Here is a 21,453-nt window from a genome sequence, read left to right as displayed (position 1 = left end):
TCCATCCTGGCGGTTCTGATCTGTCACTGTAGGTCCTCGCCTCGTAATGTCACTTCTTGGTATTCCCTGGCCAGTCCTCCGCCGCACACATTCAGCCGCTATGTGATCATAACCATCACACAGTCTACAAGTTCTACGTTGGCCAGCGTAAGTTACGAGTATTTGTGTCCTAAATTCATCTAAGAACACATACGAAGGTATAGGTTGCCTCAGAGTCATCTTTAGGTTAAAACTACCTTCTGGATAACCCACATAAGCCCCTGCCGTCCACTTGCCTTGTTGAGCTACGTGTACGGTTCCAAACTTCCCGAACACACTACGTAGGTCAGCTTCATTTGCCTCGAAAGGCACATTACGTAACTTTACATACGTAAATTGACTCGAAACATCGACCATCTTTACCAGGATGTCCTCGTTAACCTCGATAGCAACATCCTGATATTGAGCAAGTAGATCCTCATACACGTGTGATGACAGCAGTTTCACGAACATTCGGTAGTTTCCATTTAAGGCTACACCGTAAAGGTCGCAATCCTCAATCCCATATGTCTCTCGAATAATCAGAGGCAACAACGTCAACGCCGAATCTTGATTAATTGTACCTCTCAGTAATTCTATGCCGACAGTGTTAATTCTGCGTCGCACCCCAACCACCATTGTGACAGCCTGGCTAGCACTTGCGCCTGTCAGAGAGGAGTAGCAAAACGTCCACCCTCACCGGCAGCTGGGCGAGGAATGGTAGGTAGTAGTAGTAGTATAATGGTAGTAGTAGTATTAGTAGTAGTGTAATGGTAGTAGTAGTGTAATGGTCGTAGTGTAATGGTAGTAGTAGTATAATGGTAGTAGTAGTATTAGTAGTAGTATAATGGTAGTAGTAGTGTAATGGTAGTAGTAGTAGTGTAATGGTCGTAGTAGTAGTGTAATGGTAGTAGTAGTAGTGTAATGGTCGTAGTAGTAGTAGTGTAATGGTAGTAGTAGTAGTATAATGGTAGTAGTAGTATTAGTAGTAGTGTAATGGTAGTATAGTATTGTAATGATCGTAGTAGTGTAATGGTAGTAGTAGTATAATGGTAGTAGTAGTGTAATGGTCGTAGTAGTAGTGTAATGGTAGTAATAGTATAATGGTAGTAGTAGTGTAATGGTAGTAATAGTATAATGGTAGTAGTAGTGTAATGGTAGTAGTAGTAGTGTAATGGTCGTAGTAGTAGTAGTGTAATGGTAGTAGTAGTATTGTAATGATCGTAGTAGTGTAATGGTAGTAGTAGTAGTATAATGGTAGTAGTAGTAGTGTAATGGTAGTAGTAGTGTAATGGTAGTAGTAGTAGTAGTAATTTTTCCAGAGAAAATATACGAAAATATTACAAGTTTGATGCAATGCAGAGCTCTGGAGCAACCCTCCCCTGCCCTGGATCAAACCTGATTACCTCCCACTCCCCAGGTGTTGTGTGGCCCTTTGGGTTTAGCGCCTCCCCATGAATTAAAAAATTAAGTACACCTGCATGGTGCTGCAGCTGCTCGTTGTATAATAATAATAATTAATAATAATAAAAAAAAATAATAATATTAATTTCCAAAGTACCTGTACAAGGTATACAGACCATAACTGACATCAATTACATACTACTATATAGAAAGTCTCTTGTTATGGAGAGCATTTCCCACAAATTAGTAAATTTGTCCCAGGATGCGACCCACACCAGTCCACTACACGATTGATGAGATTAAGACACATGCGCAACATCTGGGTATCTTTATTGTAGACGTTACGCCATCCAGTGGCTTTATCAATACAAATTCTAGGACATAACATGAAGACAGTAGAACTATGTACAGAAGATGAGGTAATCAGTCCCTCAACCTAGGAGTAGGTGCGAAGAGCACCATAGTCGTGGAGATTCTGAAGCAGAAGAAAGGATCCTGGCGCTTATATAGTAACGTCATGTTATGTCTAGAATTTGTATTGATAAAGCCACTGGATGGCGTAACGTCTACAATAAAGATACCCAGATGTTGCACATGTGTCTTAATCTCATCTTTTCGGTATTATATACCATTCGTACACAACTTGTCAGACACTGCAACATCATGGAATCTTAATTCTGAGGACATGTACATAACCTTCACGGCTACGACAACTACTACTACCACTAACCCATCTCTTTGGGAAGGACCTACTTCCACTGGGGAATCCCGCCTACCAGTGAACATGCCCTCGTTTGCTACACCTGACGTTACTATATAAGCGCCAGGATCCTTTCTTCTGCTTCAGAATCTCCACGACTATGGTGCTGTTCACACCTACTCCTAGGTTGAGGGACTGATTACCTCATCTTCTGTACATAGTTCTACTGTCTTCAAGTTATGTCCTAGAATTTGTATTGATAAAGCCACTGGATGGCGAAACGTCTACAATAAAGATACCCAGATGTTGCGCATGTGTCTTAATCTCATCTTGTCGGTATTATATACCATTCGTACACAACCACTACACGATTCCCAGCCGGGGTAGAAACATTGGGCATGTTTCTTTACACTTGTTTTCTATGTTCCCCATCAGTAAAATGGGTAGCTGGGTGTTAGTGGACTGGTATGGGTCACATCCTGGGTGTTAGTGGACTGGTGTGGGTCACATCCTGGGTGTTAGTGGACTGGTGTGGGTCACATCCTGGGTGTTAGTGGACTGGTGTGGGTCACATCCTGGGTGTTAGTGGACTGGTGTGGGTCGCATCCTGGGTGTTAGTGGACTGGTGTGGGTCGCATCCTGGGTGTTAGTGGACTGGTGTGGATCACATCCTGGGTGTTAGTGGACTGGTGTGGGTCACATCCTGGGTGTTAGTGGACTGGTGTGGGTCACATCCTGGGTGTTAGTGGACTGGTGTGGGTCACATCCTGAGTGTTAGTGGACTGGTGTGGGTCACATCCTGGGTGTTAGTGGACTGGTGTGGGTCACATCCTGGGTGTTAGTGGACTGGTGTGGGTCACATCCTGGGTGTTAGTGGACTGGTGTGGGTCACATCCTGAGTGTTAGTGGACTGGTGTGGGTCACATCCTGGGTGTTAGTGGACTGGTGTGGGTCACATCCGGAGTGTTAGTGGACTGGTGTGGGTCACATCCTGAGTGTTAGTGGACTGGTGTGGGTCACATCCTGGGTGTTAGTGGACTGGTGTGGGTCACATCCTGGGTGTTAGTGGACTGGTGTGGGTCACATCCTGGGTGTTAGTGGACTGGTGTGGGTCACATCCTGAGTGTTAGTGGACTGGTGTGGGTCACATCCTGGGTGTTAGTGGACTGGTGTGGGTCACATCCTGGGTGTTAGTGGACTGGTGTGGGTCACATCCTGAGTGTTAGTGGACTGGTGTGGGTCACATCCTGGGTGTTAGTGGACTGGTGTGGGTCACATCCTGGGTGTTAGTGGACTGGTGTGGGTCACATCCTGGGTGTTAGTGGACTGGTGTGGGTCACATCCTGAGTGTTAATGGACTGGTGTGGGTCACATCCTGGGTGTTAGAGGACTGATGAGTATCACATCCTGAGTGTTAGTTTACTGGTTTGGATCACATCCTGAGTGTTAGTGGACTGGTGGATTCACATCTTGGGTGTTAGTGGACTGGTGTGGGTCACATCCTGGGTGTTAGTGGACTGGTGTGGGTCACATCCTGGGTGTTAGTGGACTGGTGTGGGTCACATCCTGAGTGTTAGTGGACTGGTGTGGGTCACATCCTGGGTGTTAGTGGACTGGTGTGGGTCACATCCTGTTAGTGGACTGGTGTGGGTCACATCCTGGGTGTTAGTGGACTGGTGTGGGTCACATCCTGGGTGTTAGTGGACTGGTGTGGGTCACATCCTGGGTGTTAGTGGACTGGTGTGGGTCACATCCTGGGTGTTAGTGGACTGGTGTGGGTCACATCCTGAGTGTTAGTGGACTGGTGTGGGTCACATCCTGGGTGTTAGTGGACTGGTGTGGGTGTTAGTGGACTCGTGTGGGTCACATCCTGAGTGTTAGTGGACTGGTGTGGGTCACATCCTGAGTGTTAGTGGACTGGTGTGGGTCACATCCTGAGTGTTAGTGGACTGGTGTGGGTCACATCTTGGGACAAAACTGACCTAATTTGCCTGATATGCTCAGCATAACAAGCAGTTTTCTATACACCAGTAATATGTCACTGATGTCAGCTATGGACTGTATACCTTTACATGTACTTGAAGTAAATAAAGATATTATTATTATTTTACTGGTAGGTGAACATGGACAGCAGATGTGTCTTAGGGAACACGTAATATTACCACCAGTACCGGGGATTGAACCATGGCACTCAATGTTTGAGCTGACTGCAATATTTCTAGAACGTTAAATACATACTAATACAGTATTTTTTTATTGAGATTTTGCACTCTCGGTGGACTTTGTCGAGTCACTGAGTAAAAACTCCATATAATTACATTTATATATATTATCATCATGGTTCTTGTATCCTAAGTTATCCATATTTCTCGAATATTTCACTATTAATTATTACCACCTGTCTGATCACTCACTGGTATAATTACCCTTACAACAAAGAACAGCTAATAAGTAATGGTTATTTTTTTTGAAGCTTATTAAGAATATAGAGTATTTACATCAGTTTTTATAAGTTTTTCCTAAAAAAGTGAAGTGTAGGAGACGCTCAGTCACTGTGGCGCCTGACACACTGCTGGAGCCTCGCTAATATACGTCTCTCTAGCGTAATTATTATCTCTTTTTATTATATTTTGTAGCAGTTAGAGACACTAATAACTGTAGTATCCTGCCATGGTGGTTGTAGAGTCATGGTAGCTGATGGCAGGTCAGGGAGGGTAAAAGTTTCCCCGTCACAAGATGGTCTGATCAACACGTCATTGTTGGTATATTGTTCAAACGTTGATTTTTTGGTTATAGGGAGAAATATTGTTGAATTATCAGTAATTAAGTGTTCAGGGGTTGATTTTGGGTTAATTTGTTTTAGATGAAGGAAGTTGTCATGTGTTAGAGGGATATTTGTAAGTGTATAAGTAGCAAACTGTTAGTCAGACGAGCATAAAACCATCTCCATGTTAACTATATATGCTCTGCTGCCTTGGATCAAATCTTATTACCTTCCATGTACTGTGTTGTGTGAGTCCTGTCTTTTGCACTTCCTCATTAATATGGATTTAATGAATATTTAGTAACCACAGTTGTAATGTCGGTTTGTCATTCAAGGTTACATCTACATAATGTAATATTAAGTCATTTAGTGATTTAGTTAATATTTTGTTCGTATTTTTTTAACTCTGGGAGGATTAATTACCTAAGATAACCCGAGAAAATCAATGTCATAGAGGACTATTTCTTATTTCTATTGTGGTCCTTTTTATTCTTGTCTCCCAGGATGTAACTCACAAGTGACTAACACCCAGGTACCTACTTACTATTAGGTGAACAAGAACTGCAGGTGTAAGAAAACATTCCTAATGTGGCCCATGGTCTGGTAGGCAACACTAGCTTCGCACATTGGGTGTCCATGGTTCGATCCCCGGCATGGATGGAAACGTTGCTCTAGTTTCCTTACACCTGTTCACCTAGTTCACCTAGCAAGTAAATAGGTACCTGGGTGTTAACTAGCTGGTGTCATTTCCCTTTGTCTCATAATCTAAAAAATACAGGATATTGTAATGCTTATTTTTACATCAAATTGATTCTGATGCAGGTGGGAGTTTTTGTTTGTGACAACCATGGCGGAGAGTATGAATCAGGAAGACCTGAAGAGGCTTCAAGGGTTTATTGATGCATGTCGTGAAAATCCTGGAATTCTACAGCTTCCTCAGCTTTCATTCTTCAAGTAAGTGGTTATTGCTAGTTTTTTAGTGATATTCCTTCCAGGTACTATAACAGAATTTAAAGTGTATGTCAAGATTTTCAGAATTTTTTAATCCACCCAAACCAGATTTTTCAAAGCCAACCTCATTTGAATATTGAAAGCTTTAGCTTTCTTTCTAGAAGGAAAATAGACTAAATATGTGGTAATGGTCTAGAATTGCTTTGATTTCTCTTGTATATATTTAGCATTATTTTTCTTGTTTTATAAATGTTAACTGCTGTCAAAAACTCGTAACTTAATTTATTATAGGGAATATCTGCATAGTCTGGGTGCTAATATCCCTTCTGCTGGCTCAAGTTTCAAAACCTCACCACCACCATTTAACGAACCACCAATGCAAGATAGTACACCTGAGCCTACCGTACAAGAGGAGGATGAAGAAAGTGATGTCGAGCTGAATAATGAAGGCGTGATTGGTTAGTTTTGGTAGCCGTGTTTACATTTCTTGACTCAGAATATTTGAAAATCCATTATATCATATATCTAAGGTTCAAGCATTAAAAAATTTCTATTGATTTCAGTAGTAACGCTGAATATTAAATTTTGACATTTGTTTACTCCTCTGTAGAACCTGAAATAGAAGATCCACCTGAGTTAGCAGATGGTGGTAAAGTACCAACAGAAGAGGATATGGATGCAGCTGATGAAAAACGGTCTGAAGCTATGATGGCTTTGGCTGACAATGATTTGCAAAAAGCAGTTGATCTTTTCACAGAAGCAATAAAATTTAATCCAGGTAAGACAAATTAAAATATTGTTACACATGATGGAATTGCTTATATTTGCTTATCATATTTATAAATGTCATTTCAGACCTAATGAAGGCTCTTGATCATTTTTTGTTGAAAAATAAGACTGGTTTTACCAGTGTGAAAATAAAATTGTAATAAACTATTAATAATAGACCTAACTTCATGGCAAACCTTGTTATAGACAATACTTATTGCCCTTATTTATATCTTTATACTGTCTAAATATTAATGCCATTCATATTACTGTCAAACACACCTTTAGAACACCTGTCTTCTGTTTATTCATTATTATTTTGGTGTTGTATTAACATTTTTTATTCATTCCCTCATAATATTGTGCTGAATGAATAACATAAATGTGGTTGCAGATATAAATGTTCATAATTATTCTGGAACTATGTAGCTCCCAGAGTAGAATGACAGGACTGTTTTGTGTGATGCCATTAATTGCAGGGGGGTGAAAAATATGGGGTACATTAAAATGTAGATCTTCAGAGCATATTGAATAAATAGGTGATTGCAGGTGTTGATAAAAAGTGTACATGAGAAGCCTTCTACAGCCTCCCTTCTTGTCACCACACTATTCACTCATCTTGTTCCAGTGTACATGAGCAGGTACAAGGTTGATGTGTGTACACAAGTATGGGATTAGGGTGGCAAGAAGTGTGTACATGAGAAGGCATAATGTCAGGTGTGTAGATGAGCAGGTATAAGGTTGACTATGTAAGCAGGGATAAGAGGCTGACAGGACAAGATGGATATATAAATGTAAAGTGGGTAGAGTATAGTATTAGAAATATATTTGGATATGTTGTTATTGTTCTGTACTTCAGATTTGATATACAGTACCTTTGCCTCGTATCCTGTGAAGTTTTATGGGGATAAATTTCTGGAATAATGGCAGTAAGTACATACTTTGGAGTATGAGCAAGGTAACTTATGGAGGGGTAACGTGCAGGAGGGGTGTTGATGTTATAGTTTAAGGGTATTCTGAGTTAATCACTACACCTGTGGCAAGAGAGATTGAATGAATGGGTCACCCTGCCTTGACAGGAGACTGCCATTGAGGTAAAAAAAAAAAAAAAAAGTACTGTAGCATATTAAAGGTGATATAATATTCATGGGAGCAGGGAAACAATTGAAGGAAAATTTTCAGATTAAAAAAGAAAAAAAAAAAAAAAAAAAGACTAGCTCATTTCAAAGGAATGTTAGTTTCTCTAATTTTTTAAATAGAAAATACTGAAAGACCTATGCTGTCCATACAAAAATAGTGTGATGGATTTTGAAAGGTGGAGATGTTACAACATTCACAAGATGTCTGCTCAAGGAAGGTTCCTTGATGTTGGTGATGGGCTCTTGATTTAGGGAATTGGATCTGTGCTCCAGTTCCCCAAATTAAGCCTGAATGCCTTCCACATCCCCCCCTTCCCAGGTGCTGTATAATCCTCCGAGTTTAGCGCTTCCCCCTTGATTGTAATAATAATAATAATAATAATCTCACAAGATGTTATGAAATATTAGATTTGCAATGAGAGGTCTGTAGAGTATTGGAATAAGTTAAGGAATTTGTGTGACTTTCATCTTTACTACATGGAACAGTACATGATGCATTTCAAGTTATAAATACAATTATTAGAGCCCTGGAAGGCATTATGACAGTTAGGTACTTTAATATGACAATGAAAAAGATTATGTAACCTTGTAATATTCTTCCAACTCTGACCTACATGAATGAGACAGGCTATTCACTATTTTAAGTTAAAAATTTTAAATTGAAAACTGTCTTTTAGAATCTGCTATGCTGTATGCTAAAAGGGCAAGTGTGCTTCTGAAACAAAAAAGAGTAAATGCAGCCATCAGGGACTGTAATGAGGCACTCAAGCATAATCCAGACTCGGCTGGAGCGTATAAATTTCGAGGACGAGCACAAAGGTAAAAGCTATCAGGTTTTACTATGTTATTTATTTTCTAGAGGAAATTTGTAGAATATAAAATTTTGAGTAAAAATGGAAATGGAATTGGTGAAAATAATTGGCTTTGGACATTTTGCATCCATCATTGCTATATAGAATTAGTAAAACTAATTAGCTTTAAATGCTTTTCACTTGTCAGTAATATAAAGAGGAGACAAAAATAGCATTCTTTTCAACAGGTACAGTATAATTAAAGGAGTAGGGATGTGTTAAGTGTTCTGTCTATAATTAAATTCCAGATTGGTATTGAACACTTTTCTTTTAATACATTCCAGCAATCTACCCTTTTTTGAAAAGAAATATAATTTAACTATTTTTTTCTTTTAGCTAGTTTCAGAAAATCTTTAACATGTGGCATCATATTTGTTTTATAAACTTTAATACGGGTATCATCTTCCCTTTTTCTTATCTACCAAAAAAATTTTGTTTTTACTCTGTAATGCTTTGTCATTCTGGGATCCATTGTTGATTAAGTGTATTATGCGTAATTCTCTGAGGTTCAACATGCTATTCTAAAATGACTTATTTCTCTCGTACTTGTTTTTGAATCGGTATTAAGTTTATCCACTGACATTGCTTAGTTCATTCCACTTTTACCAATATGATATTGAAAATTCTCTTTTCTTTTATACTCTTCTCACACTGAGTAGTTTCATTTGAATGCTTTTGCATTAAGAGGACTTTTTGAATTTTGTTTCATTAATGTTTTACTAGTCAATATTTTTATATCAAATATTTTTTTGTAAGGTTTCTATTTTAATTTTCCAATTAATTTTTTCCTTCCTCCCTTTAACTTCATTTAGGCTTTATGTAGTATATTCAGTAAATTTTTTTTCTGGGTCTTGGTAGCATTTTCATTTCATTATGCTTTGTGTTTGTTAATTATAGCAGTCTGTTCATATCCATATTTTCCAATTTGCCTGCATCCTGCTATGTGCTCTATGAATGAAATCATTTAACATCTTGTTCTAAATTTTAGTACAGGAGGGCCACACTGCATGGCAGTTTGCTAATACAGACATTTCAAATTACAACCAAGAACTTGTTTGTGGCTTCCTGATTAGCTATCATGGCGTCTGTGCACCGCTGTTTACATTCTCCATGAGCTCTGCGGCTTTCAATTGTCTGGAAACTTTTAAAAATTTCAAGTGTTTTAAGTTATTGCATATTTTGTATATACATACTCTGATAATTGTACTTGCCTGTACCTAAAGAAACATACTACATATCTTATAAACATAATACAACCATAGAACAAATTGACATAAATGAGATGTGGTTGCCAGGTGGCTTGCAACAATGATAGCAAGAATTTTCTCTAGTCCAACACCAGAGAAACTGTTTACAGTGAAGTATTATTCGGGGGGTTAATTGTAGAAAAATATTACATTTGTATACTTTCACTCGTAGCATCATTTGATCTAAAAAAGGTGCTGCATGAGAATGGAAGTGTTTGTTTATTCTACTGAACGAACATGAAGACAACTTGTACACAACGTAAGGTGCTCATATTTTGGGGAAAACCTTCACAAATGCATGCATTATGCGAAGTGAATGTATATGAACTGTGTTCGCCTGACTGCCCACCACCTGCTAACTAAGTTTGTTGACATTCTTCGCATTTCTCTTGTTTTCTCTCCTTTATATGGCATTCTAAAGTTAATTGTGATATGAAGAAGAGTGTCAAGTTAGAAATGATTAAACTAGGTGAACAAGGTACGCATGTTGATGGCAGTAAGCATAATAATTAATAATTGCTCTGAGGAGCTTTCAATTTTTTGGTTTTAAATTTTATACGAAATATGCTACATAAAGAAAATATTTGCAGTCATTGTAAAACAAACAATTGTGAGGTGTGGTAGCTGGCCGGGCTACCACACCTGACTTGCTGCAATAAATACTTCTCTCCTCTCACTTTAAGACTACAAATGTTTTAAAGTAATGTGTACTGCATGTGCATTTTACTTTTTTTATGCCTAGTTCTATTGCTAATTTAATATATGATAGTGTAAACATGTTATCAGGCATTTAGACACATGTATACATTTAAAAGTGAAAAAAAAAAGATTCGGTTTACGGCAACTTTTGCTTTACGGCAGAAAGATGGAACCAAACCACCTTGCAAGTGGGGACCCTCCTATGCCTGTATTTTCTCTAATCTTTTACTATTATTGATGTATACATTTCTTTTCTCAGCTTATTCTTTTGATTTTTTTGTAGTTGTTTAAGGTGGCTTTGGTTCAGTAGCCTCTTGCTCATTGGCATGTTCACTGCAAACAACCCATGTATTATTTTATGGGACAAGATAGTCTGTGGAGCAGAAATGGTTCTGTAGATATTAACCCGTAAACGGTCCAAACGTATATATACGTTCACTACCGTACTGCCCCAACTTTTTTGAGAAAAAAAAAAACATTGTTTTTTAATAGGAAAAAAGAGCATATGGTACCTAGGCATCCCCAATTATTTTAATATGGTGCACAGTGAGTGCTCACACTCATTCTCGCATGTCTAGGCGACTCTGGCTTATCGTGGCAATGTTAAATGTAGGACACACAAAACGTATATATACGTTTGGGGCACTAGCGGTAAAAACGTATATATACATTTGGACCGTTTACGGGTTAAAAAAAAATGGTGCAGCTTTTCTTGATACTGGTGATTAAAGAATTATACAAGTGTTCATTACTTTATTATATCAACAAGTCTCTATTTTCATAGATTGTTGGGCAATTGGCTGGAAGCGGCAAAAGATCTTCGACTGGCCTGTAAACTAGACTTTGATGAGCAAACAAATGAGTGGCTGAAAGAAGTACAACCAAATGTAAGTACAAATGAGTAATATTTTCCTAAATCAAATTCAAGAGAGTTAAGGGTCTTCTTAAGGAAGTTTTTGGTTGACAAGAAGGATATTTTAAATTCTTTTTATTAGCTAATTGTGTAGGCTATTCTAGTACTAAACTCCAGTACTATTCACATGTTCCTAAAATAACCTAGAGGTTTTTTTATCAAATAAAAAAAAAGCAATTTGTTCTTAACCCGTAAATGGTCCAAGCAGATCTACGTTCACATGTGTAGTGCTACAAAAGTAGATCTACGTTTTTTTTTTTTACATATTTTCAATTTTTTTTTTTCAAATGTAAAAAAAACAAAAAGATCATCTACTTTTCTTACTTTCAAATGTTGAAAAAACATATATACAGTGGACCCCCGCTTAACGATCACCTCCCAATGCGACCAATTATGTAAGTGTGTGTAAGTGCGTTTGTACGTGTATGTTTGGGGGTCTGAAATGGACTAACCTACTTCACAATATTCCTTATGGGAACAAATTCGGTCAGTACTGGCACCTGAACATACTTTTGGAATGAAAAAATATCGTTAACCGGGGGTCCACTGTATACGTTTGGACCGTTTACGGGTTAAAGGCCATTATCTTAAGTGGAGAACATTGTAAATATGGAATCTGTTCTATATTGGCAGTTTTAGATAAGCATGTGACATGGCCTGTTGTAAACACTTTACATACAACAGTAATATATGGTTGGTCCTGATAGCTTTTCATGAACTGGAAATGTTTGGCTTAGAGACTGGATTGGGAGAAAAGTTCATATTCGTTTTTTTTTTTTTGTTTTATTGTTTGGAGACCATTTTCTGGACAAGCATAAAATTTCTGAAATAAATTTTTATTATTGATTTTGCATAATACTTTAAGGTATCTCAGAAGTTTCATTTAATTTTTGCTTGACTCTTAACATTGACAATGATTCTTTTAGACAACTAAATGGATTGATTGTACAAGACCACTTTTGTGATGAAATAGTTGTATTGGAATGGAAAAAGACATTGGCAGAGACGAGAAAAAGTAAGATACACCGATGAGCACCCCAAAGTATTAAGGTACAGTATTGGAGCTATGAAAAAATAGCATTATCTTGCATGGCACTTGCCTTTATCAACAGTTAATTTTCAACAGTATGCATTTTTCTATCTGGTCAACTCACCAGCACATCAAGGAAGATGCTTCATAATTAAAAGATGAAAGTCTAATACTAATTTTTAATTCTTTGATAGGCTACAAAGTTAGAAGAGCACAACCGCAAGTATGAGCGCCAGAGAAAAGATAAGGAGTTACGAGAGAAGAGAGAGAGGCTGCATAAAGCTCAAGAGGAAGCAAAGAAAGTAAGAATATTCGTACTGCTTTATCAGTCTGCATATTCTGCTAACTTTAAGTACCTGAATTTGAAATTATATATCATACACTATTAAGAGTAAGACGGAGAATAGGATAGCAGATGAACAAGGAGGCTTTAGGAAAGGTAGGGGGTGTGTGGACCAGGTGTTTACAGTGAAACATATAAGTGAACAGTATTTAGATAAGGCTAAAGAGGTCTTTGTGGCATTTATGGATTTGGAAAAGGCATATGACAGGGTGGATAGGGGGGCAATGTGGCAGATGTTGCAAGTGTATGGTGTAGGAGGTAGGTTACTGAAAGCAGTGAAGAGTTTTTACGAGGATAGTGAGGCTCAAGTTAGAGTATGTAGAAAAGAGGGAAATTTTTTCCCAGTAAAAGTAGGCCTTAGACAAGGATGTGTGATGTCACCGTGGTTGTTTAATATATTTATAGATGGGGTTGTAAGAGAAGTAAATGCGAGGGTCTTGGCAAGAGGCGTGGAGTTAAAAGATAAAGAATCACACACAGGGTGGGAGTTGTCACAGCTGCTCTTTGCTGATGACACTGTGCTCTTGGGAGATTCTGAAGAGAAGCTGCAGAGATTGGTGGATGAATTTGGTAGGGTGTGCAAAAGAAGAAAATTAAAGGTGAATACAGGAAAGAGTAAGGTTATGAGGATAACAAAAAGATTAGGTGATGAAAGATTGAATATCAGATTGGAGGGAGAGAGTATGGAGGAGGTGAACGTATTCAGATATTTGGGAGTGGACGTGTCAGCGGATGGGTCTATGAAAGATGAGGTGAATCATAGAATTGATGAGGGAAAGAGTGAGTGGTGCACTTAGGAGTCTGTGGAGACAGAGAACTTTGTCCTTGGAGGCAAAGAGGGGAATGTATGAGAGTATAGTTTTACCAACGCTCTTATATGGGTGTGAAGCATGGGTGATGAATGTTGCAGCGAGGAGAAGGCTGGAGGCAGTGGAGATGTCATGTCTGAGGGCAATGTGTGGTGTGAATATAATGCAGAGAATTCGTAGTTTGGAAGTTAGGAGGAGGTGCGGGATTACCAAAACTGTTGTCCAGAGGGCTGAGGAAGGGTTGTTGAGGTGGTTCGGACATGTAGAGAGAATGGAGCGAAACAGAATAACTTCAAGAGTGTATCAGTCTGTAGTGGAAGGAAGGCGGGGTAGGGGTCGGCCTAGGAAGGGTTGGAGGGAGGGGGTAAAGGAGGTTTTGTGTGCGAGGGGCTTGGACTTCCAGCAGGCATGCGTGAGCGTGTTTGATAGGAGTGAATGGAGACAAATGGTTTTTAATACTTGACGTGCTGTTGGAGTGTGAGCAAAGTAACATTTATGAAGGGATTCAGGGAAACCGGCAGGCCGGACTTGAGTCCTGGAGATGGGAAGTACAGTGCCTGCACTCTGAAGGAGGGGTGTTAATGTTGCAGTTTAAAAACTGTAGTGTAAAGCACCCTTCTGGCAAGACAGTGATGGAGTGAATGATGGTGAAAGTTTTTCTTTTTCGGGCCACCCTGCCTTGGTGGGAATTGGCCAGTGTGATAATAAAAAAATAAAATAACACTATTCTTATTTGACACCTATTGATCAGTATTGAAAGAACTAGACTGTCAGTCTGTCCATTTGCTTTGTGGTATTGTTTCTACCAACAGTTTTGTTTATTACGGTTAAGGCAGTTCAGTTATGCGTTTAAAAATGTGCTGTACCTTTTTTCCATTAATTTGATACTTTCAGGCACAAGCTGAACAGGAGAAATCCGGAACCTCTTTCAATTTCTCGGGAGGAATGCCAGGAGGCAGCGGTCCAAGCGGAATGCCCAATATAGGAAACTTGTTCAAGGATCCTGATATTTTGGCAGCATTGCAAGTAAGACTACTTAGAAGTTTTCAGAGTTTTGCCTGTTTTATGGCTGTTTGTCCCAGCATGAGACATGTTGCAAGAGTAACATGCCTGTCATGCAATGAATGGTTGGGGCAGAAGAAGCCTTCAAACTTTGGATTGAATAGTTATCTACCCTTAAATCTTCCCTGCTCTGCAGTCCTGCCTTCTTAACTTAACCCTTTCACTAATATCACTACCATACACTGCTTGGTATACTCAAAAAGCTTATTGCCCTATAATTCTTACATTCCCTCCTGTACCCTTTTTCCTTATGCAAATGGAACTATGCAAACACCGCCCATCCTTTGGTATCCCCTCTTTCATCTATATTAAACAGATGCCAAACACTCCAGCACTATATCCCCACCTGGTTTTAGCATCTTAGATCTATCCCAGCTACTCTACCTCCCTTCCCTATCATTTTACCCACTGTCTCAGTGCCCACATCTACCCCACTCCTGTATGATGTTATCCTTCCTATCCTAACCCATGAAATCACTTCCTCTTTATTTAACATTCGGTGACTTTTCTCAAGCTATCAACTCTTTCCAGTACTTCTACCTCCCCTTTTTCATTTTTAATTGCTAAGTTCATTTTCTCTAGACTTCCTCACCTTATTGATCTATCTAAAACTGTTGCTTATTCTCAGCAAAATTTACTGATAGGCTTGCCCATTCTCTCATTGGCTTATTTTTCGTTCCCTCACCACTCTTTTTAATCTGCCTCTTCATCTCCTATGTACTCTAACTTTGTATATCATTTTTTACATTGTAAATACCTCTTGTATAATAATTTTCTCTTGCCACCCTCTTGATCTCCTCATTCCACCAGTCATTCCTCTTGTCATCTTCACCTACCTTATTTCCACAAACTTCTATTGCACACACTAGCAATGCATTTGTAAATTTACCTCATTTTCTGTACTTTCTCTAGCCTACCTTTTTTCCTAGCAGTTGCATAGATCTTTTTGAAACTCATCTTTAATTCATTTACTTTCACATCTTGCCTACTGGTGCCAGCCTCTTTGTACTTCATTTACGCGTTACTCTTTACCGTAGCGAACCACTAAATGACTGACTGACATCTATTACTCCTCAAAAAAAAAAAAATTGTCTGTTAGGCATTTGTCTACTAATATGCAAGTTTTTTTTTTTTTTTTTTTTTTTTTTTTTTTTTTATCACACTGGCCGATTCCCACCAAGGCAGGGTGGCCCGAAAAAGAAAAAACTTTCACCATCATTCACTCCATCACTGTCTTGCCAGAAGGGTGCTTTACACTACAGTTTTTAAACTGCAACATTAACACCCCTCCTTCAGAGTGCAGGCACTGTACTTCCCATCTCCAGGACTCAAGTCCGGCCTGCCGGTTTCCCTGAACCCCTTCATAAATGTTACTTTGCTCACACTCCAACAGCACGTCAAGTATTAAAAACCATTTGTCTCCATTCACTCCTATCAAACACGCTCATGCATACCTGCTGGAAGTCCAAGCCCCTCGCACACAAAACCTCCTTTACCCCCTCTCTCCAACCTTTCCTAGGCCGACCCCTACCCCGCCTTCCTTCCACTACAGACTGATACACTCTTGAAGTCATTCTGTTTCGCTCCATTCTCTCTACATGTCCGAACCACCTCAACAACCGTTCCTCAGCCCTCTGGACAACAGTTTTGGTAATCCCGCACCTCCTCCTAACTTCCAAACTACGAATTCTCTGCATTATATTCACACCACACACTGCCCTCAGACATGACATCTCCACTGCCTCCAGCCTTCTCCTTGCTGCAACATTCATCACCCATGCTTCACACCCATATAAGAGCGTTGGTAAAACTATACTCTCATACATTCCCCTCTTTGCCTCCAAGGACAAAGTTCTTTGTCTCCACAGACTCCTAAGTGCACCACTCACTCTTTTTCCCTCATCAATTCTATGATTCACCTCATCTTTCATAGACCCATCCGCTGACACGTCCACTCCCAAATATCTGAATACATTCACCTCCTCCATACTCTCTCCCTCCAATCTAATATTCAATCTTTCATCACCTAATCTTTTTGTTATCCTCATAACCTTACTCTTTCCTGTATTCACCTTTAATTTTCTTCTTTTGCACACCCTACCAAATTCATCCACCAATCTCTGCAACTTCTCTTCAGAATCTCCCAAGAGCACAGTGTCATCAGCAAAGAGCAGCTGTGACAACTCCCACTTTGTGTGTGATTCTTTATCTTTTAACTCCACGCCTCTTGTCAAGACCCTCGCATTTACTTCTCTTACAACCCCATCTATAAATATATTAAACAACCACGGTGACATCACACATCCTTGTCTAAGGCCTACTTTTACTGGGAAATAATTTCCCTCTTTCCTACATACTCTAACTTGAGCCTCACTATCCTCGTAAAAACTCTTCACTGCTTTCAGTAACCTACCTCCTACACCATACACTTGCAACATCTGCCACATTGCCCCCCTATCCACCCTGTCATACGCCTTTTCCAAATCCATAAATGCCACAAAGACCTCTAGCCTTATCTAAATACTGTTCACTTATGTTTCACTGTAAACACCTGGTCCACACACCCCCTACCTTTCCTAAAGCCTCCTTGTTCATCTGCTATCTTATTCTCCGTCTTACTCTTAATTCTTTCAATAATAACTCTACCATACACTTTACCAGGTATACTCAGCAGACTTATCCCCCTATAATTTTTGCACTCTCTTTTATCCCCTTTGCCTTTATACAAAGGAACTATGCATGCTCTCTGCCAATCCCTAGGTACCTTACCCTCTTCCATACAGTTATTAAATAATTGCAAGTTAAGATAATACTGCTATTTCACCTTATGATACAATTTTTACTTTTTCTGTTCTCAAAATATTACCTATTACCAAACTCCTATGTATTTATTTTTCTCTGCACCCATCTCCTTCCCAAGTCAGGGTGATCCCCAAAGAAGAAATAATTCACCATCTTTCATTCAATTTCTGTCTTGCCAGAAGTGTGCTGACATCACATTTTAGATTACTTTCCAACTTCAACTTTATAATTGCCAGTTATTAAAGTCCCTACTTGAAGCAGCAGATAAGGCCAGCTAGATAATTGCTTGTGTTAAATGGCAGTTAAGTTGGTTAATGTCTTTATGAAGTAAAACAACTATGTACAACAATTAATATACCTCTATCTCTTATTAACAGGATCCAGAAGTTGCTGCAGCTTTCCAGGATGTGTCTGCCAATCCATCAAATATTTTCAAGTACCAGTCAAACCCAAAAATAGCATCAGTTATTAACAAACTGATTTCCAAACTTGGAGGTGGCAGTGAAGGTATGCCTGGAATGGGAGGCTTCCCCGAGACAGGTGGCTTTCCTGGAAAAGGTGGTTTCCCTGGGTCAGGTGGCTTCCCAGGAGGTCCTCCCTCTCAGAGTGGCAATGATGATCTTGATTAATGGAAGTTACAAAATGGCTATATTGTTTCTCCTCAACAAATTAGATTAATATTATTTTGAACATGCAAATAGGCAGGGATATATTTACAGATGAGGATACAGTATATGTATTTGTTTAGTTATGTTTACTTATTTCAATATTATTAAAATTAGTGTATAGAGTTCCTTGGATATTGGTCTCCTCTACTAGTGTATATTTTCTTTATTTACTTATAAAAGTTGTAATGTGGATATTGTCAAGGAAAAATTCTCTTAATAAAATTTATGATGTTTAAAATTCTCTTAAATCTTTTGTAATGGGTAGTTGTATTGCCATGTGGATTTTTTTTATTAAGCCAATTAATGAAAGCAACAAGTTCTTGGCTAATGGTAGTCTGCCATTAACAACTATTCACATGCAGTGTATAATCTTGTGTCCATTGAGAAATTTTCACTATCTATTCATTAGTATTCGACTCTAGTATTAGAGATTCTTCCTAATTGTATATGATGTATGGCCATTGTCTTGCCGGGGGAAGGAGGGTGCAATTTTGACTGACGTCTTAGCCCCCACTTGTAATTTTCCTCGTCAGGGTGGTATTGACCTGTAAAGGCAGCTAATAGTGTCCCTTTCATTTACTGTGCTTAGAAACTTTTATGTATTTCCACCCAACTGGAATTTGAGTTTACCAATGATGCTGTTACCTTTGAGTTCCCAAAATGCTTATTTTGAGTGGATAAATGGGAAATGGTTTGGCAGAACAACTTAATAAATTTGTTTGATGTACATTGCTTGTTTGTTGTCTGATGGCAAGTTGCATTCTCATTTATTTGCTAATTAAAAAGATCTTTAAAGGGGGGGTTCCTTTATTAACCCTTAAACTGTCCAAGCAGATCTATGTTCACATACATAGTGCTCCAAAAGTAGATCTACATTTGTTTACACATTTTCAAATGTAAAAAAAAAAAAACTTTTTATTTTTTACATACTTTCAAATGTTGAAAAAACGTAGATCTACGTTTGGACAGTTTAAGGGTTAAGGGCTCCTGCTCTTCGGAATTGAAGCTACCCTTCCCTTCCTCAGATTAAAACTTAATTGTTCCTTTACCTACCTACCTATCTCTCTTGCTCTCTCCCTCATCCCTCCCCCTGCCCCCAGTAATATGCCTTGTATACTTTGCCCCACCCATTGCCAGGAATTTTAATCAGTTTCTTACTTTTGACATTGACAAAATTTTGTATTCTGTGTCATAGCCTGCACAATGCAGAACTTTCCTGGTTTCTTCATAGTTTTGACTTTGTTATAGGTTTTGATGTGGAGCGAATTTTGGATTGTGTTTAAAGTGGCACCATGGGGAACCTCCTTTGCTCTCGTGCAGCTATATATTTTTGGCAGATTTTCGAGTTTTTATGTAGAACCTTTTTGGGATTTTGTACACCTTATGCTCTTATGTGCATGTTTTTTACATGAGCCATACTTGTTTGGCTTTTTTTTTTTCTATGGATGCTGTGCTGCTTTGTAAGACGAATAATTAAAAATAAATGTGAAAGGCAAGAGCTTGAGCCTCCTGCAAGCACATGTGTGTGTGTTGGATCAAAATAACTGGAGGAGAGTAGTATTTAGGAATTGATGTGCCATTGGAGTGTGAGCCTGGGAATATGAGATTGGTGGGATATAATTGGATTGCAGTGTTTGTGCACATCTGGAAAGACAAGGGGGGTGAAGAATGATAACTGTTGTCTTTGGGTCAACCTTAATGGAATTTTTTTTTATGAAAGCTATTTACTCTAAACTTCAAAATAACAAAAATTAATGATATATAAGCTTGGATTCAGGTATAACACACTGATCTATGCAAAGTGAGAAGCCACTTAGAGAAATGTAATTGAGAAGAGATCTGTATACTGTATTTCAGCCTTGGTCAGAGGTCATCTGTTGCAGTAGTTTTGAGGCTAAACACAGATCTCTTAGCTGTTAATAAATCTGTCAGTTATTTCTCACTCTGTACAATCATATTTTATATAGTGTAATATATGTATATAAGTTAGACCAGAATTAGAATACAAAGCAGTAGTGTAGTTTGGTGTCCTTGCCAGGAAAATATTGAATACTGGATAGTGTTCTCAAAGTGGATCTCAGTTTAGACATTACAAATAATGAGAGCATTGGAAATGTTTGTTAAACATGAGGTAAAAGCTAGATATAAAAAGACTGTAGTATGCACTTCAACCACTGGGAACTTTAAAAAAGCAGAGTATTATGTTGAATATGAGGTAATGAAAGTATAATTTTGCTTCTACATATAGGTAATCATGTACTGCTTCGATGGGTAGGCTGGTCTATAGGTGTAGCACTCGAGATGAATTTCCTGCGTTGACTAAGAACATAAATTGATACAAAAAAGTCTAGACAAAACTTTGTATTATTTACCATAAGTTACTTAAAAATCCAAAAAACCCTTTAACTCAGGGTTTAGTATTTTTTGAAAGACATGATAATACTGGTTTTACTTTTATATTCATAGCTATATGACCTATCCCTTCATGGGAAGGTCTGTGATGCTGGAGATGGACCTTTGATCTAATGACCCCTCAATGCAGGTTCCTTAATCCTAGGAACTTGATCTAGTCTTCCCTCTCCCCTTGGATCAGTCCTGAATGCCTGGCATTCACCAAGGACTAATGATTTCCGAGTTAGTGTTTCCACATGAAGTTTTGCACAAGTGAGAAACTCTGGTAACAGAAAAGTGCTGCTTTGCTTAGCCTTGATGCTAGTGAGGGGTTCTTGATTAAAAGGCAGTGCTGTGTGACCCTTGTGGGTTTAGCACTTGGTTTGAATATAATCTTGATTAAAGGATTTGAACCTTTACCCCCCTCTCTTCCATGAATTGAACCTGATTACCTGGAGAGAGAGAGTTTCGGGGGTCAACGCCCCCGCGGCCCGGTCTGTGACCAGGCCTCTCATTCCCCCAGGCATTGTATGACTTCTATGGATTTAGTCCCCTCCCCTTCTCCCATGTCATGAATAGAGTAATTGAAACATCCATTGACCAGTATTTGTGTGATGGGTTTAGCACTTCCTTTTGATTATAATGACCAGTATTTGTAGTTTTAATCTACATGCTTTTGTAGGGCGAGTGTGTGACCCATTTGGGGTCTTAAAGGAGGTTCATTGATGCCAGTGAGGGGCTCCTGATACAAGGACTGAATCTGATTGCCTCCACTTCCCCAGGCGCTCTATGACCTGTGTAGGTTTAGCGCTTCCCCTAAATGTAATGATGTATGACCCATATATAAGTTTAATGGAAGATTCTACAGTCAGCTGTTTAGCACTTGTGAATGTA

The 21,453-nt window shown here is 38.8% G+C and overlaps 1 protein-coding gene across 3 annotated transcripts; it reads left to right on the top strand.

Moving 5' to 3' along the window:
• Nucleotides 1-4,575: 4,575 nt before the first annotated feature.
• Nucleotides 4,576-20,525, top strand: LOC128702178 (hsc70-interacting protein). 3 transcript variants are annotated; one of them, XM_053796272.2, is made up of 9 exons: nt 4,576-4,725; nt 5,709-5,840; nt 6,129-6,295; nt 6,448-6,615; nt 8,422-8,563; nt 11,326-11,428; nt 12,679-12,786; nt 14,531-14,662; nt 17,878-20,525. In XM_053796272.2, exons 2-9 carry the CDS (start codon nt 5,734-5,736, stop codon nt 18,127-18,129), a joined length of 1,179 nt encoding a protein of 392 aa, XP_053652247.1. In that variant the 5' UTR covers nt 4,576-4,725; nt 5,709-5,733; the 3' UTR covers nt 18,130-20,525. The 3 variants fall into 3 exon arrangements, with proteins under 3 accessions (XP_053652247.1, XP_053652246.1, XP_053652248.1); XM_053796271.2 differs by lacking the exon at nt 4,576-4,725 and adding an exon at nt 4,795-4,880; XM_053796273.2 differs by lacking the exon at nt 4,576-4,725 and adding an exon at nt 4,866-4,884.
• The last annotated feature ends 928 nt before the right edge of the window (nt 20,526-21,453 follow it).

This window comes from Cherax quadricarinatus, chromosome 83 (assembly GCF_038502225.1).
Source record: "Cherax quadricarinatus isolate ZL_2023a chromosome 83, ASM3850222v1, whole genome shotgun sequence".
NCBI lineage: Eukaryota > Metazoa > Arthropoda > Malacostraca > Decapoda > Parastacidae > Cherax > Cherax quadricarinatus.
Note: the sequence above shows the minus strand (reverse complement) of the source record. Positions and strands in the feature narration are given on the sequence as shown.

Excerpts from the sequence above, each read along its gene's own strand:
- LOC128702178 (XM_053796271.2), top strand. The coding sequence starts at position 4,810 with ATGGTAGCTGATGGCAGGTCAGGGAGGGTAAAAGTTTCCCCGTCACAA. Across the intron at positions 4,881-5,708 it reads GGTCTGATCAACACGTCATT|GTGGGAGTTTTTGTTTGTGA; the intron begins GTTGGTATATTG and ends ATTCTGATGCAG. Across the intron at positions 6,616-8,421 it reads AGCAATAAAATTTAATCCAG|AATCTGCTATGCTGTATGCT; the intron begins GTAAGACAAATT and ends ACTGTCTTTTAG.